This window comes from Delphinus delphis, chromosome 20 (genome assembly GCF_949987515.2).
Source record: "Delphinus delphis chromosome 20, mDelDel1.2, whole genome shotgun sequence".
NCBI classification, from domain to species: domain Eukaryota; kingdom Metazoa; phylum Chordata; class Mammalia; order Artiodactyla; family Delphinidae; genus Delphinus; species Delphinus delphis.
This window is the reverse complement of record NC_082702.1, coordinates 52,638,214-52,662,545: the sequence shown is the minus strand read 5'-3', so window position 1 is coordinate 52,662,545 and position 24,332 is coordinate 52,638,214. Positions and strand designations below refer to the sequence as shown.

At 57.4% G+C, this 24,332-nt stretch overlaps 1 protein-coding gene across 2 annotated transcripts in view; it reads right to left on the bottom strand.

Annotated features, from left to right (window-relative positions):
* Window positions 1–8,227: 8,227 nt before the first annotated feature.
* Window positions 8,228–24,332, bottom strand: part of CMIP (c-Maf inducing protein) — a 234,789-nt gene continuing 218,684 nt past the window's right edge. For both annotated transcript variants that reach the window (XM_060000022.1, XM_060000023.1), the window contains exons 11-21: window positions 22,924–22,989; window positions 21,603–21,629; window positions 21,253–21,301; window positions 18,691–18,798; window positions 15,951–16,067; window positions 14,169–14,309; window positions 13,302–13,349; window positions 12,114–12,260; window positions 11,164–11,269; window positions 10,029–10,099; window positions 8,228–8,403 (exon numbers count right to left, since the gene is read on the bottom strand). In XM_060000022.1, coding sequence (XP_059856005.1) covers window positions 8,350–8,403; window positions 10,029–10,099; window positions 11,164–11,269; window positions 12,114–12,260; window positions 13,302–13,349; window positions 14,169–14,309; window positions 15,951–16,067; window positions 18,691–18,798; window positions 21,253–21,301; window positions 21,603–21,629; window positions 22,924–22,989 — 934 coding nt within the window. In that variant the 3' untranslated portion in view covers window positions 8,228–8,349. The remainder of the gene's footprint in view (window positions 8,404–10,028; window positions 10,100–11,163; window positions 11,270–12,113; window positions 12,261–13,301; window positions 13,350–14,168; window positions 14,310–15,950; window positions 16,068–18,690; window positions 18,799–21,252; window positions 21,302–21,602; window positions 21,630–22,923; window positions 22,990–24,332) is intronic.

The window sequence follows — 24,332 nt, the reverse complement described above, 5'->3', positions numbered from 1 at the left end:
ATTCACAATGTTGCACAATCACCACCTCTATCTAGCTCCAAACATTTTTCATCACTGTGGGGCTGCACCCCGCAGGCCTATAAGGCCTGCACTTGCCCAGCTTTAAGATGGAAGAAAGAGCCCAGAGTCGGCAACAGGGACATCAAAGGTTTAATGGATGGGGGAGCTTCCACGTCTGAAGCAAGGTCCTGGAGCAACACCCCACCGTATGTGGCTCCTGGTGGGTAGGACATGGTGGCAGGCTTCGCTCCTGAGGGCCAGGGGAGGTTACCAGTTATAGGGGATATGACCTCAGGTGGGCTCATTAGTTACCAGGGAAACCAGCAGAGGGACACGAGGCAATGCCCCTCACCGGTCCTTTGATAAGAACAATCACCAGCTGGGGCCCCCGGGGCAAGTACACACAGGAAGGTCAGTCAGGTGAGTAGGACGTAGGGGAAGCAGGCCCTGGTCGGGCAGGGGTTGGAAGAGAGCAACAGAACAGCCACCTTGAGTGGCCTGACCATACACTCAACCCCAAATAAAACCCCATAGCCATGAAGCGGTCACTCCCCAGCCACTGGTAAACACCAATCTGCTTTCTCCCTATACCGATTTGCCTATTCTATTATTTCATATAAATGGAATCATACAGTATGTGGTCTTTTGTGTCTGGCTTATTTAACTCAGCATAAGGTTCTGAAGATTCATCCACGTTGGCGCATGTATCAGTGCTTCGTTCCTTTTCACGGATGGACAGGAGTCCATTGTCTATATACCATGTTTATTTATCTGTTCATCTACGGATGGGCATTTGGATTGTGTCCACCTGCTGCCACTCTTATAAAGTTGATGTGGGGCTTTCTCTGGTGGTCCAGAGGTTAAGACTCCACGCATCCAATGCAGAGGGCGTGGGTTTGATCTCTACTCAGGGGAACTAAGATCCCACATGCTGTGTGGCCAAAAAAAAAAAAAAAGTTGACATGTAATGAACACAGTAAATTACACGAATCGCACCCCAGAAGATTCCCTCCTACCTTCCTCATCAATAACAACCCCTGGGCTTCCCTGGTGGCACAGCGGTTGAGAGTCCGCCTGCCGATGCAGGGGACGCGGGTTCGTGCCCCGGTCCGGGAGGATCCCACATGCCGCGGAGCTGCTGGGCCCGTGAGCCATGGCCGCTGAGCCTGCGTGTCCGGAGCCTGTTCCTCCGCAACGGGAGAGGCCACAACGGTGAGAGGCCGTGTACCGCAACAAAAATAAAAAATAACAACCCCTCTTATCTCTTGCAGAGATAACCACTACTGTGACCTCTATAACCACAGATAACTTGTGCTTCTTCATGAACTTTATACAAATGGAATCACACAGCAAACCCTCATTTGTGTCTGGCTCCTTTCACACAGCGTAACGTCTGTCCAATTCATTCACGCCATTGTGTGCATCCGTTGTATCTTTTTCTCTTTTTCTGCAGAATCCTCTCATATGGACATGTCACCATGTATTTATTCTTCCTCCTGTTGACGGAGGCATTTGCGTCGTCCGCTGTATGTCTGTTCCACAGTTAGTTTATTCATTCTCCTGTTAGTGGACATTTGGGCTGTTTCCACTTTGGGCTATTATGAATAACACTGCTATAAACATTCTTGTTTGTGTCTTCGGTGGACACATGAGCTCAGCTCTCTCAGGCGTCTACCCAGGAGCAGAGCTGCATGGTCACGGGGTCAGCAGATGTTTAGCTTTAGTAGATATGCTTCCCAAAGCGGTAGAACCAATTTCTACTCCTGCCAGCAAAGTCTGAGAGCTTCTGTCAGCCGCCACTCCCACCTCTGAAAACGGGTGCAAGCTGATTCTGGGGGCCCCTGTCGCCGAGCTCTTCCAGCTCGGCTGGGAGGCACTTGTGTTGCTGAGGTTGGGACAGGAATACCCGGTAACCTGGTATCCTTGGGAGGGATTTCCCAGCCTGTCGTGGAGATGCTCCCCTCCATCCTGTCCCTCTGTCCCCTGGCACAGTCAGTCACTGTCTTAGTTTGGGCTTCCCCAGAAGCAGGCTCTGCGATAACTATTCCAGCAAAGGTAGCTTATTTGGGAAGTGGTCCCAGGAACCATGAATGGAACCATGGGAAAGTGAGAGGAGAAGGGCAGGAAGTCCTAACAAGCAAGTCAGCCCAGGGGGCAGCTGGAGATTAATCCCAGGGAAGGACTCCAGGAATCAAGGAAGAAAAGGAGCCTTGGAGGTCTCCGCGCCCACCAGGAGCCAGAGAGCAGGGGCATTTGCACACCAGCTCCCCCTGCCACGAGGGCTGCTGCCAGGCAGAGGTGCAATTCTGGGCCTCACAGAGCCTCAGGGAATAAGCCAAGAAGCCGAACTTTACCCTTCACTCCTTGCTGGCCCTCCTTCCATACCCATCACCACGTTCTACAGTTTTACTCCTAAGCTTCTCTTGAATTTGTTTCTCCACGTGGTCCAAGCCACAGCCTCAGCCCCATCCACTCACCAGTCAGCAGTGGAGAGATCTTCCCGTAATGCCTGGGTCATAAGGTTGCTTTGATCCCCAGCTCCCTGCGTGACCTTGACCAAGAGACCCAGCCTGTTCTGGCCTCCACTTCCCCATCGGTCAAGAGGGATCATGTTAGCACCTGCCTCATAGGCCTGCCAGGAGGAGTAAATGAGTTCAGACCTATAAAACCCTGTTACCATGCCTGGCGTGTAGTAGGTGCTGTATACATGCTTTGTCAGCAAATGGATAAGATCATTGCAACGTCCTTACAATCATTCATAGCCCTCGGGGTAAATCCCAGACTTCGATCAATAAATACGACTAACGAGACACTGGCTGGTCTCACCCCACGCCTGCTCCCCCTGTGATATGCTGAGTGGTGGCCCCAGAAGGTACCTTCACCCGGAACCAGTGACCAGGAATTCATATGGAAAAAGAGTCTTCTTCATAGATCACGTAATCATGCTAAGGATCTGGCCATGAGATCATCCTGGATCATCCAGGTGGGCCCTAAATCCAATGTCAAATGTCCTTACGATAGAAAGGCAGAGGGAAGTGTGAGCTGGAGAAGAGGAGGAACCACATGAAACAGAGGCAGAGATGGGAGTGATGCAGCCGCCAGTCAGGAACGCCGGTAGCCACCAGAAGCCGGAAGGGAGAAAGAAATGTTTCTCCTCTACAGTCTTCAGAGGGAGCAGTGGAAGCGTGAAGTCCTAACCACTGGACCACCAGGGAATTCCCCCTGCCGACATCTCGATTTGGGACTTCTGGTCTCCAGAAACAGAATACATTTCTGTGTTTTCAGCCACCGGGTTTGTGGCACTTTTTGTGGCAGCCCTGGAAAACGGATGCACTCTGTGTTTTAGGGCCGCCGTGAAAAAGCACCACAAACTGGGGGGCTTAAAATAACAGAAGTGTATTCTTTCACAGTTCTGGGGGCCAGAAAACCAAATTCAAGGTGTTGGCAGGGTTGGTTTTTTCTGAGGGCTGTGAGGGAGAGTCTGTTCCCGGCCTCTCTGCTGGCTTCTGGTGGCTTACTAGCCATCTTTGGTGTGTAAGAGGCATCATTCTCGTCGCTGCCCTCATCTTCACATGGCCTTCTGCCTGTGTGCCTGTCTCTTCAGATCAATTTCCTGCTGTGCATGTCTGCTTCTGTGACCAAATTTCCCCTTTTTACAAGGACACCAGCCATACTGGATTAGGGCCCACTCCAATGACCTCATTTTAACTTGAATACTCTGTAAAGACTTTATTTCCAAATAAGGCCACACTCTCAGGTACTAAGAACTTCAACATCTCTCTTTTAAGAGACACAATTCAACTCCAACGATAACAGCCACTGCCCCGCCCCCATGCCCACCATGCTTTCCATCTGCAGGTCCCAACACAGATCCCGCTCCGGTCTGTCGCCACGTCTTTGCACACCCCCCTTTCCTCTCTGATGATGTGACGAACGTCCTCATTCTTCACTGTCAACAATACCACCTCCTCCAGGAAGCGCCGCCCCCCGCCCCGACTTCCAAAACCTGGGTTAGCTGCCACCCTCCATGCCCACCATAGCTTCCTGTCATGGCATCTGTCACACAATATCAGGGCTGCCTGATTGCCAGCATGTGCCAGGTCACTGGGGCCCTGGACAGCAAGGGCCATGTCTCCTGCTTCTTCTAGCATGTTTTCTAGAACGTGCTAGCACCTGCTAGAAACAGGTGTTCAATAAGGAATAGTTGAATGCATGAATGAATGAGGCCTGGCCCTTTTCCAAGGCTCTCTGATCCCTTTCCCGGCTGGCCTTTAGAGAAACTTCTAGCAGTCTGTCAGACACAAATGACAACCAGGTTCCCACGTGGTACAACTCCAGGGAGTACCATTTACACTGTAGTCTAAGTGACGGGAGGATAGCTCATTCTAAAGTAGGCACTGTTTGAGTGTGGCAACCTGGAGAATTGCATCAGGCTGGCCTGCGGACCACAGAGCTCAGATCCCACTAACCCAGTGGCCACTCTCTTGGGAGTGCTTCTCCCTGCCCCCATTTCAGGATCTACCCTGAAATTTCCTGATGAACTTCCCTCCCCAGCTCAAGGACCTAGCGCTCCACTGGGTTCTCACTGGGCCCCTCACCATCAGCTGTGGGGGGAGGGGGGAGGGGGGAAGAGGGGGAGAGGGGGGAGTTGCACGTGTGTTACGGGAGGAACAGGTAGGGTCCTGGCCTGAAACAGAAGACCCACTCTGGTGGGTTCTGTAAAGTCAGTGAGGAAGGGCTAGCTCTGGAGGGGCGGTGCTGGCTAGGTAATTGACAAGGGACGCTGAGGTCCCAGAACATACACCAGGGGGCTCTTACCACGTGCAGGTCGGCAGGGTGAGTGGAAGACGCGGTGTAACTCAGTGTCTGTAGGAGGAGGGCAAGCTGGTGACCTTCTGGTCCAGAGGGTGGGCGGGGTTAAGGAAAGTGAGGCACTGGATGGGCCGGGTTAAGGAAAGTGAGGCACGTGGGGTGGGCGGGGTTAAAGGGAGTGAGGCACGTGGGTGGGCGGGGTTAAGGGACGTGAGGCAAGGCATGTGGTGGGCGGGGCTAAGAAATGTGAGGCACCTGAAGCTGGCAGCCTGCAGTTCCTTCCAGGCCAAGGCTGGCGGGGGGGGGGGGGGTACCTGAGCTCACAGAGGGAGGCCGATTCTGCAAGAAAAGCATGGGGGAGGAAACGCCCTGATTCTCTCTTCCCGCATCCCTGCCTCTCTGCCAGGTAGCCAGCATTCTCCAGGCTCAGCCGGAGGAGCCCAGGTGACAGGGTGGGGAGGAGGGCTGAGGACAGGTGCCTGCAGGGTCCTACCTTTTCCATCTGGCAGTGATGAGCGCCTGCTGAGCCAGGCCCTCTGCTGGGTGGGAAGGATCAGAGACGGCAGGTTGCGGGGCCTCACAGCCCCGTGTCTCGGCCCGCAGCTGGCTGTCGTGAAGCCAGGGCCATCTGGCCTGAGGACCGGAGCTCCTGGAGCTCGCCCGCCAGCCCTGCAAGTCCAGGGCCCTCCTTGTTCTCACGCAGGGCACCTGGCTTCCCTGAGTGGCCGGAGGTCGTCATGTGGGTCAGCTGACAGGCCGCACACCTGAGGGATGTAGAGGCCTCGGGGAGTGAGGAGGCCAGGGGAGGGGGAGGTGTGCGGAGAGGCAGGGAGGTAGCGGGGGTGGGAAAAAGGTGTGGGGTTATCAGGCGGCGGTGAGGGGGTTACACCACTTGTCCTTGGGAGAGGGATGAGGGGCCTGGCTGAAAGGGCGGGGCGGGGGGGGGCGGATGGAGGTGCAGAGGGAGGAGACTCAGCAACCCAGCAGCAGTGGGCTGGCCGTGGGGCAGGGTGGAGGTGAAAGTTCCGTTTCTTCTTATCTCGGGGAGGAGCCAGCTGGCTGGATGCGTCTAGGCGCTGGACCTCAGGGAGCCCGCCACAGACCAGAGGCATCCACGTCAGCCAGAGCTTCTCAGAAATGCAGGGTCTTCGGTGCCCACCCAGACCCTGGGGATCAGAACCCGCGTTTTCTGGAGACTCTCACTGGACTAGAGCTTCCGTGACACCCTACCGCACAGCAGTCTAGGTGGACGGCCGGGTTCTACCCTGGGGGTGACTCTTCCCCCCCACCCCCGCCCGGGGACACTAGGCCCCATCTGGAGACATTTTCAGTTACAACTGCAGTGGGTGGTGTAGAGGTACTCCTGGCATCTAGTGGGTCAGGGCTGGCGGGGGCCCGCTCAACATCCTTTGATGCCCAGGGCGGCCTCACAACAAAGGAAGATCTGCCCCCTAACGCGCCAGGGTGAGGAGTCCTGGACATTCGGAGAGGGTGTCCGGGCTCTGCCGTGAGCCCCCGACTCTCGGCCTAGGTCTCGTCCCTTCCCGTCGCCCTGGGAGGCCCCTTCAAAGCCACACAGAGAGGCCAGATGTCAATGAGTCACTTACAGTTTATTTTTGCCTGAAAGTATTTCACATCTCTGAACACAGCTACGTGACAGTAGTATTAACCATCAGGAAAAGCAACAGTGCGAAGGGAAAAGGTGGCATGTCTCGACTCTTCTTTTTTTTTTTTCTTTTAAAATTTTTTTTTTTTTTGCTTCTGCTTCTTCCTGCACCAGAGTGCTGTAAAGTATGGGACCGAAGGGGAGCGAATAAAACCAAACAACAGAAAACAACAACAACAAAAAAAAACACGAAACGGAACACACTCACACGCACACACGAAATCAAACCTGGCACGGAAAATGAATTAAGACTGAAACCCAATTTCTTTTTTTTTCCTTTTTTAAAAAAATGAGGGCATAGTCGGGGGGTAATAAAGTCTACCTAGCAAAGTATAAAACGACAAAAGCATGGTTTCCATTGAATAAGATTAAATATATATAAAACAATTACATTGACTGGGGGTTAGGTCTGGAGGTGCTGAAGGGGGGCTGTGTTTGTGCTAAACCAACAGAAGAAGGGGCTTGGGGGAGAGGGGACCCCAAGTAAACCATGAGGGCTGTTTTGTACAGTGAGGGCTTGTTTATAAAAGAAACAGAGGTTGGTGTGTCTTTGGGGCAGGTGTGGGGACGGAGGGGGCAGAAGGGGCGTCTGCGCTGCAGTGGTCACATTCGTGGGCGGGGTGGGCAGTCAGGCTGGTGGAGGCGACGTCTCTCTTCTCCCAAGAGACCATGCAGAGAGGCGGGCATGCATGAGGGGACCGCGGGAGGCACAGGACGGCGGGGAGGCCACAGGTCGCAGAGCCTCAGCGGGGATGGGGCAGCAGAGGCCACCGCAGAGGGGAGAGCTCCGGGGGAGGGGGCGGGGCAGCTCTCCTGCGGGGACGGATGGGAGGACAGGTTAGCACCCTCCCCCTCCAAATGTGTAAAAGGGGGCCGAGAGAAAGCTGGGGCCATAGAGGAGCAAGACGACAATGTGGGGACCCCACTTCTCCTCCCCCAGCTGACCTCCACCCTGTGAGGAAACTGGAGACGTCTGGGATCGAAACACACGGTGGCGTGGCGGGCAGAGGGATGGACGGACGGACCGACATGAGAGCGTTAGCATAGAGAATCCATTACGAAAAAGCAATTAATTTTCCAAGGAGGTTCTTTTTTTTTTTTTTTTTTCCGTCTGTTTGTTTCCTTTAAAAAAATAACAAGAATACTACCACTACCCTGACAGCTGACTGGTTTGTACAGTACTACACGCCAGGGGCGGCCGGCGGGCGGGCGGGCGGGCGGGCGGGCGGGTCAAAGACTTCATAAATAAGAAGCAGGTCCCAGACCTGCAATTTGTCAACGTTTCTTAAATAGGCGCATTATTTAAATCTTATGTACAACAAGAATCACTTTGCATAGCAATGGCGAGGACACAGGACGGGTGTGGGTGTGATGACGTGACCACGTGACCGGGTCTTGTCCGATGGCGATGGCGATGGCGGGGCGAGTTCTCCGCAGGGCCTCGGAGGGAGAAAGCATCCTTCCTTGGCCTCCAGGCCCGTCGGGGTTGCGAGACGATGGCATCAGAGTTGACTCTTCCCACATGGCATTGAACACAGAGGCAAAGAAAATCCACAAAGGGTCCCCCCTCCCCAAGCGCCCCCATCCCCACCCTCTCCCCGACCCGCTGCCGCTCCTCTGGTTGCTACAAAGTCCGTTTTAGATCAGGTCAATGTTTCCGATTATGAAGCTAAAAGAATTAGGTGGGGGCTGGGCGTGCTTAACGGACCCCCTCCCCACCCCCTCCCCCCTCCGCCCTCCGCCCCCAGAAAGACTCCCCCGTCTATCTCACAGCCAGGACGCGGGGTGGGACCCCGAGACCCGCTGCTCTACAGCTATTAGTCAAGAGTTGCGTGTCGCAGTTGCAAACTCCTTCCTGCCGAGTGGGAGCTTCACCAGGCTTCCGTGTAGCGGACGTCCACCTCCTTCAGGTTGGGAAGCTTGGCCTGGGGGGAGCAAGAAGGATCCAGTCCCTTCCAGAACCTGGTGGCGCAGAGCTCCATCCCGCCCCCACCCAGCGGCTGGCATTCCCACAATGCCCTCCCCACTTTGTCACCATCGGGGGCTCCCGAGCCCAGAGCTTGGTTCCGGGAGAACCAAGTAGGCGGCACGGGGCTCCACAGAAAGCAGGCGATAGCTGCTGGGGAGCCCACATTCCCACCCCACAGAGGCTTCGGGTCACTGGCTCTGGGGGCAGGAAACCCAGGATGTGCGCCCCCCACCACTGTCACTTGCAGGCCACCTGCCCTTGGGTAGAGCCCTGGCCTCCGGGAGCCGGCTTCCTCATCTGTGGAGGGAATCCGAGTCCAGTCCCTGGCTCACGGGACGGGGCGAGGCAGGGCAAACCCAGAGCACCCGGTCCAAGACAGTGCCTGTGCCCTCAGGGCTGTCAGGAGTCCGGCAGGGAGAATGGAGAGGGATCCGTAAGCTGCCGGTTCCTGGCGGGTGGGTGGAGATCCTTCCCACTCAGGCTCCCCCACGTGGATCTGTGGCCGGACTACAGGATCCCACCTGCTACTCCTCAGAGCGGCTTCCTGCCCCCCATCGCTGCCACCCAGACGCGCTTGTGCTCTGCCTTCTTTTATGAACGGTTGACTTTTTCTTACAAGCCTTTGCTGTACAGAGAGGCTGCTAACTGGTCTCCTGCCTTTGCTTCCCGCCTCCCCAGCTTCCTGGGCACTGGCCTGCCCGGCAGACTCACTTTAACCACTCCTTTCTGTGTAGGCTCTCCCGCCCCAATGAACCGAGCTGGCGGTCCCCTCCCTGCTGGCCCCTGAGCCCCGTCCTGCTGCAGTCTGCTGCACATGTCTGTCTGCCCGGACTGAGCTCCCTCCTGGGCAGGGGTGAGCCCACCGCACCTCGGCGTCCCTGTCCCCAGCGCAAGCCTGCCACACAGAAGGCGTCTGGAGGCTTGGCCAGTGAATGGGCCCCAGGCTACAGGTCTGGCTGAGCTGGAGGGGAAGCTGAGGGGGGGAGGCCCTGCTGGAGGTGGGCTTCCAGGGCGCCCAGGATCTGGCGCGCTCCTGGCCCGGCCCTTCCTTCCCAGGGCTCTGCGGCTGAGCCCACTCCTCTGGGCCCAGGATGAGGGGGCGGCAGGAGCCTGCTGAAGGCCCAGCCCCTCCAGCCCTGACGAGACATGCGTTTCTACAAACAAAATGTGCCCACCTTCCACCACCCAGATCCTCTTTCCTTGATTTTAAGTTGCCAACCTAGCCCAGCCTGCGGGTCCTGGGTCTCACCTGTGTGACTGCACCAGCCCTGCAAACCTTCTCCATGCTGCTACCCCTTGCTTGTACTCGCCCTCAAAAATCCTGCTTTCCGCGTAACAACCAGAATGAGCTTGTAAAAGCAGAACTCACTACCCTGCTTAGAGCCTCTGAGAGCCTCCTGAACCTGGATGAGATCCAGAGTCCTTCCGTGGCCTGCGAGGCCTTATCCGGTCTGGCTCCAGTCTCTTCTCTCACTTTCTAGTCACGCTGGCTACAAAGTCGGTTCGTACCAACCCTTTCTGCCTCAGGACCTTTGCACTTGCAAAGGAAGGACGGAAGGAAGGAGGGAAGAAAAGGATTACCTTCAGGTCTTCGTAGGTGTCCGCCGACAGCTTGGTGCTGTTCATGTTTAAGCTGCAGAGACTCTTCATAGCTGTCCAGGGACAGACAGACAGACACAGTCATTAGGTCAGTGGGACCCCACAAGGGGCAGTTGCAGGTACAGGATGGAAAAGCTGGGGGCGGACTGAGTTGCTGAGGCCTCTGGTTCGGAGACGGGGTCGGGGAGGTGGGGTTTCAGAGGCACAGCCCGGGACCACTACGTACAGAAGGTCTATTTCAGGCAGGAGCTGATCTGAATTGGGCCCACGTTCTCCCCCTGCCCTCTGAGCCTCTCTCCCTTCTGGTCCCCCTCTGTCATGTCCCTCCACTGCCTGTACCCCAAATGTCCCCAGAACTTGCCTGCCGCACTACAGACAGTGGACCCCGCTGTGACTCTAAACCTCATCCTCTCTGCCCTCCATTACCCCGTCACCCGCCCCCAGCCACTCCCGAGCCACCCGGAACGTGCCGACAACCTTGCAGGAGTCATGCCCACTGCCCAGCATGCCTCCCCCTCGGTCAATTCCTACGTATGTGTCTTTCACCCCCAGATCCAGTCACCTCCCTGGGAAGCCTTCCTGGATTCCTCCCAGCTGAGGCCCAGGGCCTCTCATCTAAACCAATGGACCTGGAAATGGGAAATGCAGATTCCCAGGCTCGACGTCAACCAAGATTTGAGTTTAGTAGATTGGGGTCAGGGTACAGAAATCGACAGCTCTAGGTGCCTCGAGTATTTTGGGGCTCCTTCTACTAGGGCGGTGCTTCTCAAACTTTAGTGTGCGTTGAGAATTGCCTGGCACTATGTCACAGTGCAGTTTCTGAGTCAGCAGGTCTGGGGCAGGGCCCGAGAATTTGCATTTCTAACCAACTCCCGGGTGAAGGCTGTGGCTGGGGCTGCAGCTGCTGTGGCGGGTCAGGGGAGCACGATCGCCCTCAGGGGCTGGGACAGCGTCGGGAGGGCACAGGCTGGGCCTCACTCATTCTTCCTTTTTCCTCTAGAGCATCAGCTCCACGAGGGCAGGGATACTTCTGCCTGGCATGGGGGAGGTGCTCCGGGAGCACACAGCACGGTGCGTGAATGGAGGAGGGGATGAAGGGATGGATGGAGGGACTCACAGCTGAGGGCCAGCAGGCCGGCGTCGGTGACGGGTGTCTCGCACAGGTTCAGCACCTGCAGCATCGTGAGGTGTTCCGACAGGAGCCGCAGGCCGGCGTCTCCAAACTGTGGGGCAGAGACCTGCTCAGCCTGGACACTGACGCTGGCCTCCCCGGGCACCCGGGGCGACGACCCCGAGGCAGGGGCAGCGGCGGAGCAAGGAGACAGGACAAAGCCCAGGCCTGAGGCCCATGGCCTCCACGCCTCAGGGCCTGGGCCGCTCTCGCTTCTCTCCAGAGACTCCAGTGCCCTGACCCGGTTCAAATCCAGCTTCTGCCAGTGCCGTGGACCAGACAAGGGCCCCCCCCCGGAGTCGGTGTTGCCGTCTGTCAAGGGTGGCTTTGAACTCAGTGACCCGTGGCTACTAGCGGGAGCCGAGGTGGCCCTTCCCCGGGTGGGACAGTGGGACAGCAGGGCAGCTGGGAACGCCCGGGGTCTCTTCTGCGAGATGAAGGTGTCGGCAGGGCCCACACCTCACAGTGGAGTGGAGGCCACACGTGCTGGTACGTGTTTAACAGCCCAGTCGGTACTAAGCACGGGCAGCGGGCACCGTGCGCTGTGGTCATTACAAGGAGGAGACCCACCAGCCGCCTGCACACCCCCTGGGCAGGGGTGTGAGACCTGTGTCACGTGTCAGCTGTGCCGGGCACGCCCCTGCTCTGGGCCTTGGCGACTCCAACTGTGGGACGGGCCCCTGGGCTTCACGAGGGGCTAAACCTTCTCTGGCCTGGGACCCTCTTGGGGACGTGGGCGCTGTGCCGTGGAGGGGGCGTGGTGATGAAGCGACTGGCCCCGTGGGTTCTGGGCAGAAAGCCAGCCATGGAGGAGGGTGCAGGGCAGGCCTGGGGCAGGGGTGCACGGTGGGCACGGAGGGGGCACAGGGGGCAGGGGCAGGGCGGGCCACATGTACCTGAGTGGACCACAGGTTCAGCTGCTTGAGAGAAGGCAGTTTGATGAGGTGCTCAGCGCAGGCACTGGTTACGTTGGTGAAGGCCAAACTGAGGTTCTCCAGGTTTCCAAAGGAGCCAGAGCTCAGCAAACGAGCCAAGTCAGCATCCTGCAGACGGGACGGGCAGGCGGGGTCTCAGGAGGCCTGGGGCTGCCAGCAGCTCCCCGAGGCCCTAAGCCTCCCCTCCCCAGCCCCACAGAAAGCTGTGGTGGGGAGGAGAGCATGGTCCAGTGGGTTGGGACAAAACGGGGTGTCAGGGAGGGCGCAGCTGCCTCCACGTCTCCGTGGTGGCAGCTGCCTAGCTGGAGAAAGCCTTCGGAGCTGTGACCCACAGCCTGAGTCACCAGTGGGGTGTTCCGAGGCCACATCCCTCCCACAGGCGTGTGCACGTGTGTCCGACCATCTCACTTTCCCAGGCGGGAGCTTGCGCCCACTTCCCACCTGCAAACACTGAGGCCCTTTCAAGGAGTATGTGAGCACTAGACTCTGAGGTCGTTGAGGGTCCCTTCCATCTTTGTGATAGAATCCTTGAGTTTTAGCTGCCAACTGGCTGCCCTGGATTAAGGCTAATCTCCCAGCTAGGTGGGGCCACGTGCTAAACCTGGACAACGGTATACAAGCAGATGTGTCCGCAGAACTTCCAGGAAGGTCTTTAAAGGGAAGGGGCGTGTTCCTCTTTGCCTCTTCCTCCTGGCTTGAATGGAGATAAGATGGCTGGAGCCTGAGCAGCCAGTTTGGACTATGAGGTGGAAGCTATGTGCCAAGGACAGTGGGGCAGCAGGATAGAAGGAACTAAGATCCCTGAAGACCTTGTAAAATGGGGAAGGAGGCACCAGCCCGATAGGCTTCTTGTCATAAGATAAAATGAACTATGAGCACAATTTATCTGGTACGTGAATCCTCAATGTATATGAGCTATTATCGTCATCATTATGAATAACTGGTCACATAGTAACATTAATATCAACAGTAACCTTTATCATAATGTTTGGTTTCCTGCAACCCACTTCCCTCCTAGGGAGGGAAGTACCATAGGGTCCCTGTTCACCTCCTCCCATCACCTCCAGCAGACACTGTCTGCTGTTCCCCACCGGGGAGGATAACCCGCTTCTTCCCTCCCAGCCCTGCAGGAGAATGAAACCAACTCACTGTGGACTTGGAGGGCAGTGTTAGCCTGGTGGGCCCACCTTTCCTTTGCTGCAACAGAAGTCAGACTGGTTACGACCCACTTTTCCCTGAGCCCTCACCTGGTACCCGCACCTCCAGTAACACCTCTCATGGCACTGTTTGTATTCCTTGGGAGTGGCGGGCAACATGGTGGTCTTTGTCTCAGGGGCAGACCCCGAGGCCAGGTCTGAGGGCAGGTGGTGTATCAGAGAGGCGACCCCAAGAAACCCCAGCAGGGGAGCGGGGAACTGAGACCACAAGGCCCCTAAAGGAAGAGGCTGTGATCACCCCAGCTACCCCTGGGCCTCGGGGAAATGGTGGCGAAGTCACATCCCACAGAGAGACCCCACTTCTCCTGTCAGTCACTGGTTGAGAGCTGCTGCAGGAGACCACGGGGTGTGAATTTTCCACCACTTCTGTCCTGCTGTGCCCGTGGACAGAGAAGGCCCTTTGGCCAGGAGGTATGGGTGCTGGCGTTCGGAAATCAAGCCCCGTGCCCTGAAATGAAGGGCCTGAGGGAAGTGGGCGAGGGAGGGAGGGAGGGAGGGAGGGAGGGAGGAGGGGCACAGACAGCCACTGCCAGGCTTGGCTCGGAGGGTGACACAGGATGTGGCTGTGAGCGGGCCCATATGGGCTGTTTGACCTTGGGCCACAGACTCAGCCTCTCTGATCATCTGGAAAGTGGCGGGTGGCAATCTCGACCTCTCTGGGTCTGGAGGAGGAGTCAGTGCGGTGGAGGCCGGCACAGGTGCCACGGACCCTGGGCTCTGCCCTGCTCACTGCAGCCACGCTCTCGCTGCTGGGCAGGGGAGCCCCGGAGCCGGGCCGGGCAGCCGGGCGTGGACTCACCAGCTCCTTCAGCTCCCGCTGCCGGTCGCACAGCTGCTCATACATGCGCTTCCCCACGCCCGTGCTCTCCAGGGTCGAGATGATCTGCAGCTGCGTGTCGTTGTTGTCGATGATGTTGTATTCCAGCATCAAGCACAGGATCTGCCAAGAGCCGGGAGGCGAGTTACCGCCAGCCCGAGGCTCTGGGCGGGGCTGGTCCTCGAAGGCGCGGAGGCCTGAACCCTCAGCCTGTCCCAAGAGCCCCTCACGCCTCGGGAGGCGGCCAAGCTCGGCACACCCATGCGTTCCCAGGTCTTGTTCTCTCCCCGCTCTCCGCACTTCCCGCTGTGCGATGCCGGGGGGGATCGCCTGCCCCGGTGCCCCCTCTGTGTAACGGGAACATTAGTGCACACACACTCAGCGCGTGGGAGCTCCTGGTTAACGCTTGTGGGCACCATGCACGCCGGGCCCCTATGGCCTGGTAGAGCCCGAAAGACAGGACACCTCTTTCTATCCCTTGCTTTTCCACGGAAAGCTCTGGGAGTCAAACTCTTTGATGCTCTCCCTGCTGAGAGGTGAAGTCTAATTCCCATCCCCTTGACTATGGGCCTGGCCTCGGTGACTCACTTCTATTTTTTTTTTTTTTTTCCGGCACGCGGGCCTCCCACTGCTGTGGCCTCTCCTGCTGCGAAGCACAGGATCCGGACGCGCAGGCTCAGTGGCCATGGCTCACGGGCCCAGCCGCTCCGCGGCATGTCGGATCCTCCCAGACCGGGGCACAAACCCACGTCCCCTGCATCGGCAGGCGGACTCCCAACCACTGCGCCACCAGGGAAGCCCTCACTTCTTTTTTTTTTTTTTTTTTTTTTAATTAATTAATTTATTTATTTGACTGCACTGGGTCTTAGTTGTGGCACGCTAATCTTTAGTTGCGGCATGAGTGTGGGATCTTGTTCCCTGACCATGGATTGAACCCATGCCCCCTGCATTGGGAGCGTGGAGTCTTAACCACTGGACCACCAGGGAAGTCCCGGGGACCGACTTCTCATGGCCAGAAAGTGGCAGAAGTGATGCTGCCTGACTTCTGAGCTTGAGTCAGGAAAAGAGATATAGCTTCTGCCAGGTCTCTTTGGACAGTGGCTGTGGAAGCCCCAGGCTTCTGGGGACTTTGGGGGAGACAGAGGTGACATGAGTGCCCGGGGCTGGTGTGTGCTCCTCGGTGAGTGGGACGGCTACGACCAAGGCTGCTGTGTGGACGGCGGCCTGGCAGCCCCAGCTGCTCCAGCCTCCGCTGGTCGAGTCCCCTCAGGCCAGTGCCAGACACGTGAGGGAAGCAGCCTTGGGAGGACCTAGCCCACCCCCATCTGACTGCGACCCCATGAGACACTCAGAGTGAGAAGTGGTCAGCTGAGCCCAGTCATCCCAGGAGCAAATAAATGAGTCATCCCAGGAGCAAATAGGACCCAGGAGCAAATAAATGAGCATTATTGTTTGAAGCCCCCATTTGGGGGTGGTCTGTTCTGCAGCAACAGACAAATGGAACAGAAACCTGCCCAATCGATCCCTTGGACCCACGTGGATCAAAAAGTGAAATTAAAATGAAATTAGCAGACGATTTGATGAAGGTCTCCAGCTCCCGCTAAGCTCAGGAGGGCTGGGGCTGTGCCTGCCTCATCTGCTGCCGTGTCCCCAGCTCTTGTAATAACTCGGGGCTCCTAGAAGCTCCTAGAAGGTGCTCCATCAACAAGGATGAAGTCCTGGGAGAGGTGGCAACCTTACCAGGGACTCGGACCAGCTCCTTACCTCCACCATGGTCTGGTTCCCCCTCAGCGCCAGGAGCATGCAGGGTCCCAGCTTGTTTTCTGCCAGGGAGAGCAGGAATTTTTTGGTCTTGTAACAGGAGCCCATGAGGATGTGCACCTGTGAGGAGAGATGGGCCAGGTGAAGGGCAGTGACCGCGTGGGCTGTGGCCCGTAGTGCCTGCCTTCTACGTGCTACAAGGATTGTGAGACCAAAAGACACTGATCAGACACACCCCACACCCAGTCCGGACACTGCATCTGCAACGATCACCAGACTCTCCCCAGGGGATTCAAAGGACCCACGCCCCCCCCACCCCTGACACCGGCTCCCATGTGGATGAACCTCGAGGACACTGTGCTGCGTGAAGTAAGCCACTCACAGAAGGACATATCCTGTAGGGTCCCACTCATGGGAGGGACCTAGGGTCAGACTACAGAGACAGAAAGGAGAAGCGGGGGTGGGGTGGGGTGTCGGGGCTGGGGGAGGGCGTGGGGAGCTAGTGTTTACAGCGGGGACAGTTTCAGTTTGGGAAGATGAAGGTTTGGAGCTGGATGGTGGTGGTGACTGCAGAACACTGTCGGTGCACGTGTAGCTACAGAAATGTACACTTAAAAATGGTTCAGGTGGGCAGAAATGAACACAACATTGTAAATCAACTATACTTCGATAAAAATATTTTAAAAAATGGTTAAGGTGGTAAGATTTATGTTACATATGTTTTACCTCCGCTCCGTACACACACACAAAAGCCCCCTGTCCCGTCCCCCTTGGGACTCTGCTGACATCTGGCCCTCTGGGTCTTGGCACTGTCAAAGCTGGCGGAAACGTCTCGGCAGCCCCTGCTCAGGGTGCACAGGCCCACCCCTCACACGCAGGGTAGGGAACAGTACGGAGCCCCGTCTCCCCTTCCCAAGCCCCCTGTGAGTCCCAAAGGTATTCTGAGTGATCGCCTGCCCCAGAAACCCAAGAACTGGCAAATTCTGCTCCATCTTGGGTTATCCGCAGGGCGGCCATTAAGAAAAGTGTGTTTCTTTCTGGTGCATCTGGAGATGGGTGCCCAAGGGCAAGGGTCCCCAACCAACAGCTGGGAGGCCCACACACCTGGTGTGCTCTCCCCCTGACTTCACGTTAGAGCAAATGCCCTTCTGCGGTTGGAAACGGCAGCCTAATCAAGGGGACCTCATCCGTGCCATGCGTCTCCATGGAAACGACGCATCACCATCCAGGGGCTGCCTGCTTCCTTCCCCACGTATATTCTTTTCTGCTCCATCACCAACAACTCTGGCATACAAATGCAATCTCTCAGGCTGGGGAGCTGCCAGCTCCCTGACTTCTCTCTCTCACAGTCCCCGCACCAAGGGGCGGGGGGAACCACGGGGCGTTGCCATGGTGAAGCTGTGACATCAGAGCAGAGAAGCCTGTGAGAGGTGGTGCAGGCAGGCAAGGCCAGCATTTTCAGGACACACAGGGCACTCGAAGGGGACACGTCAGGCAGCAGGCGAGGAGTGGAGAGCAAGTGCGTAAGGAAAGGAACCTAAAAATAAGCCCCTTTCCAGAGAGGATCCAGAGGCAGTGCTGGGGTCTGTCGTCACTGCGCACACACTGCCAAGTTCACTGCGGAGAGCGCTAGGAGCTGCTCAGCCCACTGAACCGGCTGCCCAGTAGGGATGAGAATAACCACACCCGTCACTTCTGCGCACTCACTGTGCGCTAGGCCCTGGCCCGGTGCCTCGCATATATTATCGCAGGCAATCGCCATGGTAACCCCGAGACGCCAGGACTACGCTCCCCATTTCACAGATGAGGAAACCGAAGCCCCGAGAGGCAAGTTACTGATCCGAGGTCATTAGGCTAGCGTGTAGCAGGGCTGCAACCTTAGCCACGGCTGGCCTAGGCTTGCGCCTTCCTCAAGCGCTGGAGCATGAGTGACTGTGGAACGGAGCTGGTTTCGTCAGCAAGCGGGCTAGGTGAGGTTGCCGGCCGCCTAGAGGAGCATCTGCCCTGGGGAAGGGGCATCTGTGCCTCCTTTCACAAGATGGACACTCTCTGCTACTGGAAGAAGGGCCGGCTCTGGACAGCGTGGGCCTGGCCGAGGGAGGAACCTGGAGGCCGGAGGCCTGTGTGACCTCGGGCAAGCCACTGCACCTCTCTGTGCCCGTTTGCACACAGAGGTAGTTAAGGGATGGGGCTGCCGTGAAGATGAAGAAAGATCGTGCATGTGAGGTGTCGGTCACAGTGCACAAGGAAAGTATCAGGAGTCACCAAGGATGCGGTTATTGGTCTGGGGATCTCAGATGCCTCATCTCCAAGGTGGGCTGGTCATCCTGACCTTGGCGATACGGGGCAAGGATCAGACAAGCTGGCGGATGGATCTGCAGCGCCTTCTAGGATACCTGTGCCCATTACGCGCTCAGTCCCTTGAACAAAGCAACGCGCTGCAGTGAACCCCATGAGCTTGGGCAGTTAACACCTGTAACGTCTGGAAGATGGGGTAATAGGAAGTGTCCCTCCTCACGCTGCTGGGGGAGCCTCTGGCTCGGGGCCTGCTCAGGTAAGAGATGAGGAAGTGACACCTGTGGCCGGCGTCACCATCACCATCTTCATCACCGGCATCCTTTCAGCCTGGAAATTCCAGGGCTGGCCCCAGCGGGCACGGGGCGGCTCTCTCACTGGTCAGGGGAGGGGAAGCCAGTGCGCCCGCCCGTGGCTCCGGCCACTCCCACCCCTGCCCCTCACGTACCATACTGGCGAACAGCTCCCCGTCGTCGTCGCAGGCCACCCCTCCGGGGCTGTAGAGCTGAAACCAGCCGTCCTTGCCGGCTCGCACGCTCAGCAGGCACGAATGGACCTGCCGCAGGGGGAGAGCGCTTGGTCAGCCCCTGCAGACCCATGACGACAGTGGCCCACGATCCACACACGCCAATGGCAAACGCCCAGACAAGTCCCACGGTTAAGGAACTGGTTTAACTTAGTTTAGCCCAGACCCGCCCAGCCTTCTACTAAATTCCACGGAAGGCCTTTTGGGAAAAACTCTGATATCCATAAACAGGGGCACTCCAGCTCCTCAGGATGGAGGGCCAGGCCCTGGCTTGTTTAGCTGCCCTGAATAAAGCACGTCTGTGGCCAAGCTGGGGTAGAGAGGCGCAAAGGGACCTCTGTGCCGCTCTCTCCTGCACCTTGGATGGGGGCATTTTTTTCTCTTTTCTCTGTCTGGGTGTCTGTCCCCCTCTCTGTGTCTCCAATTCCTCTCTCTCTGCTCTCCTTTCTCTCTGAACCTCTGCCCCACTCCCTCACTTTTGGGGCGTTTGCCCCTCTACCTCTGGGGGTCTGCCTGCTTCCCTACTTCACCCTCATGGGTGCTGTCCCCAGGCTTTGCCTCTGTGCCGCCGATGTCTCTCTCTCTCTCTCTGGGACCCTGACATTCTCTCCTTAGGAGAAAAGGTCTCTGTCCAGAGTCGGGGGCAATTTCAGTGCTGCCCGAAGCACAGCTCTCTCTGTGGCTCTCAGCTTCCTCCCCAGGGCTCCACGTGTCTGTCTGTGGGTGGCGTGTGTGCGTGTGTGCAAACACGTGTACACATGTGGGAGGAATTCCACATCCACCCCGGCCCCGCTGTAATTGCAGGGAGAGAGTGAAGGACGAGCTCCTGCCAAGAGTCACTTACTCACAGATATTCAGTTGATCACAACCCACACACAAGTAAACAGAAAGCAGGGGCGGCAGGGCTCTGACTTTCCCCTCTGAGTTGGAAGACTATCGGACGCTAACTTAGCTATACCTTAAAGAAACAAGGAAGCAAGAGTATGAAACTCTGTTCAACAGATACAGCAGAGAATCTATAAGAAAACAACTGTGGCTCCATCTGGGAGGGAGAAGGTGGGAAGGGAGACGAGTGAGGGGAAGAGAAGCAGGAGAGGAAATCAGAGCAGGAGGCGGGCGGAAGTGGGAGGCACGGCTGGCAAGAGGGGCCTGCTGGGGGGCCGTGTCCTCAGCAGCCTCCCGGGTGTTACCCGGGCTGGGAAGTTTCCCTCCTGGCACTTGGCACTGCCGCTCCGCTCTGGGATGCAGCTGGTACCACTTTTATTCATCAACTTCAAAGTCGGTGTCTGAAATGAAGCCTCACTTTCCAGGGGAATTCTGAGACTCTGCCTTCACGCACGGCGAGGGATGGCTCAGGGTTAAGAAGAACGGAGACCATCGCTGGTACCCAGACGTTTAAAAGCTCCCTGTCTATGGCTTCTGCCTGAGGATCGCTTTTGGAGTCAGGTGTAGAATCATGGTGTTTTAGAACTAGATCCTTCTAGATCCTTCTCGAACCAGGCTTTATAGTGTGGCCTCTTAGAATATACTCTGGCTCCACCGAGAAGAACTCCCTCCCTCATCCTCCGGCTCCGCCAGGGGTGCATCGTGTCCACCTCTGTCCCCGCCTGGGAACCAGACCCCTCGTGCCCCAGACTCCGTGTGCACAGAGAAGGGGCCTGAGCACCTCAGGGCAGCCCCCGCCTGGCCCGCTGTGCACGCTGCAGGGCTCGCCCCTTCTGGAGCCTAACTACCCCTGGGTGAGGGTGGGGCCTCGGCCCATGTACCAGCTGTGTGATCTCGGGCATGTAACCCCCGTTTTCTCAACTCTAAAAGGAGGGTGATTCCAATGTAAAATGGGGATGATGGTAGCACCTAGTCACAGGGTTGTTGTGAGGATTAAATGAGAAAACGCATGTGCCTGACACAGCGTGAGCACCCAGCGAAGGCTGCTGCTGTCATTACAGCGATGCAATGGGAGAACGGCTGGGGTGGGTTCCCAGCCCACTCTGAGTCCTTGTTCACACACAGGGGCTCTGGGAGGGAAGGCTGCTGCCCTCTCCCTGAAGCCCAGCTGTTGGAGGGGCAGAGTGGCCCCTCGGGGAGGCCCTAGGCCACCATGCCCGGGAAATAAAACCTGGCTCAGATCCCAGCTCAGACATCTTCCCTGGCCCGCTGATACTCAGAACGGCAGGACCAGAGAGGATGAGCCGTATCTCAGAGCTGGTTAGGAGCCCGGGTGCCAGCCTGGCCCTAAATCATGGCCCGTGCCCTAAGGAGAAACAGCCGGTGGGAAACACCTCTGGGGAGCCTCAGTTTACAGTAAAACACTGACATCACGGGCCAGGCTTGGACACTTGGGTTGGGGGCTGTGTTTATGCACAAGGCAAAGGAGCCTTTGTAAACTGTTAAGGATGCCCGCGGGGGACAAGGGGGCCCTGACAGAGCCACATGCGCCCTGCTGCAGCCTGGACCGTGTGCCTGCGAGCGAGAGGGAGGCCTCACCTCTTGTCGTGGGTCTTCGGCGAACCTCTGAATCACGTACTTCAGTTCCCTGAAAGAGACGGGGTAGGGGCAGAGTCATGCGCAGGGTCCTGGCTGGGGTGGGCCAGGATGGGGGGCTGAGGACAGAGCTGGGGAGGGGCGGGGCACTGGCTGAGCTGGCGGGATCAGGAGACGCCTGGACGGGCCTGGACACGCGTCTCCGGGAGAACTTCTGGGAGGAGCCATCCTTGCCTCCCAGAAGGCACGTGACGAGGACAGGCCGGAAGGAGGGCTGGCTGCTGGGGGACGCCCGCAGGACAGAGGACACTCGTCCGGGAAGAAGGTAACAAGGGCGTTGCCCAAATACTCACTTGGTGAACTTCTCGTGTGCGAGAGCTCTGCAACGGAAACAAAGGGAAAACCGCAGTGAGCAGGGCGTTCGCAACAGCACAGTGACCCAGGGTCCTTCCTCTGGGGGCGGCAGGCTTTCTGCCGGATTCCAAGAATGAAGGGGAAGTTGAGCATGAAACACCGACATCGTGTCCCCACTTGACATGACATGGAGCAGAGGAACGGGAATGGGCTGAGCTCCCCGGGCCCCTGCTTACTTGAAAAGGAGGGTAATTCTAATGTAAAATGGGGATGACGGTAGCACCTAGTCATGAGCACCAGCCTTCAGAGTAAGCAGAAGCGGCGCTCCGGGGGGTGCACGTGAGCACGTCTGCACGTGGGCGCCAGGGACCCAGGTGTGCTTGTGAACTGTTCCACCACTAAGGCGTGGCTGCGCTAATTACCACCACTCATCCGAGTGGCAACCGGGGACCCTTCTCAGGGCCAGTCGCCTCATGGGCCCACCGTCAGGTGTATCCCCGCAGCTGTGGGAACAGCGACTGCAGCCGATGACGCCACTACTCTCGGGAGTCGGATTTCTCCAGTCTCAAATCCTGGGGGGCTCCAGGGACCAGCCGGGCCCGGCAAATGGCGTAATTACTGAGTGTAATGGCCCCTCAGAGGGCCGCATTTCATAAACACAGAGCTCCTCCGGAGAGAGCCCGGGGCTGCCTCCTGGGGCCCGGCTTCTTCACAGCTATCAAAACAGGCCTGCAGGCATTTTAGGGCCTGGTGATTTAGACAAAGCCTTCTCCTCAGGCCATTATCCACCAGAGAGTTTTCTCCCTATTTTCCCCGCAATAAATTCAATACTGGGATAAGGGCCGGAGAGACGGAAGGGTCCGTTCCTGGCCCAGCTCACTGTGGGGCGTGAGCTAAGCCTCGTAATGGGGGTACGAAGGGAGCTTTCAGCATGTGGCCGCGCAGCACGCAAAGCCATTCTGGAGTTTTACTCTGGCCCTCGGGAGACAGGAGAGGCAGGTTTTCCTACGCCCATCTGACGCACAATAAACACCGCTGACGTGACCGCATGGGGGCTGGTACGGAGGGCTTTTGTACTCTTAGCTCAGTGAAGCCATCTAGCCATGCAAGCACGTGATTTCCCCATTTTCGGGGGTGGGAGTGAGCCTCCTCGGGGTCCCACTGCTGAGGACCAACACCTCCATCTCCATCTCCCGCTGTCGTCTGTGGTGTCCCCCGGTGCGTCCCGTGACCTGATTGGTCCCCCTGCTAAGGCCGGGGTGGCCGACGGAGGTTGTCCTTTCAGGGCCGGAGGGTGCTGGGGACGTGTGTGGGACTTACTCTTTGGGGAATGGAATGGGCTGAAGCAAGCTGGCCAGAGACGGTCTCCAGTCATCATAGTCAGACCTGGAACGAGAGGGGCCGACGGTCAGGGCTGGTCTAGACGAGGGGCGGTTAATGGTGTGTTATCACACAGGGTCAAAGATGCGGCGAGAGTCTGGCGACCTCGGCTCCCAGGGGCCCCGAGGGACAAGCAGCTGGTGTCTGCAGCGTGGTCGCGAGGCCTGTAAGCCTCTCTGGAGACTTCCCCCGTGGCCGCCGAAGGGCTAGTCACCCAGCTCCCCGGATTCCTCCTCCTTGCCACCACACCCAGGTTCCCAGACCCTCGTTCCTTCTATCTTCCAGAGCACGGAGGGCTGTCATGGGCTGAAACGTATCCCCCTCAGATTCGTACGCTGAAGTCCTAACCCCAGGACCCGAGCCCAGGAAGAGGTGACAGGTAAAACGAGGTCATTGGGGTGGGTCCTAACCCAACCGGACTGGTGTCCTCGTAAGTGGAGATCAGGACACAGACACACACACAGGGATGACCACCTGTGAGCCGAGCAGAGAGGGCCTCAGACACAACCAACACTACCCACACCCTGATTCCACAGTTCCAGCCTCCAGAACGGTGAGAAAATACACTTCTGTTGTTTAAGCCCCTTGGTTCGTGCTGGAACCTGGCCTAAGCAGAGGACGGCCCCGGACCCCAGACCTAATTTGTGGTCCTGTGGGCCCGGGGCTCCCTGATGTATAGAATTCGCTGTTGTTTGTTTTGCTTTGTTTTGTTGGCACTGCCGTGCGGCTTGTGCGATCTTAGTTCCCCAGCCAGGGATCGAACCTGTGCCCCCTGCGGTGGAAGCGTGGAGTCCTAACCACGGGACCACCAGGGAAGTCCCAGAATTCGCTGTTTTTCAACCTTCTTTTCATTCAGTTGGACCCCTCTGCCCCCCGCCGCCCCAAGGAGCTTTTTCAACATTTTCCTTAATTGCTCTCTAAGTACACTATATCTGTATGTCTGTCTCTACTTCATTCCAAAAAAGAGGAAGATCTTCTCACCCCCCAGAACAAATAATTCGCCCTCACCAACAATGCACAGTTTAGATAACCCCGGCGTAGGAACTGTTCCCACCCCTCCTTCCTCCAAATAAAGTGATGATAAAGTGGCAGCCTTCAGAATCCAGCTCACACCCTGGAGTGTTCCGAGGAAAGCCTCCGGACACACCGAAAAGAATTCCCAGAAAAGCCTGTGGCCTGAGATAAGTTCTGACAGTGTTGCCAGCTGAGGGTTACTAAGCACTGACCAGGCCAGGCAGTGGGCACAGCCCAGCTCACTTAGTCCTCAGAACAGGCACTTGAGGACAAGAGTATCGCACCTGCCCTACAGGTGAGAAAGCGAGGCCCCTCGTGCCTCCTGAGTTCAAGCA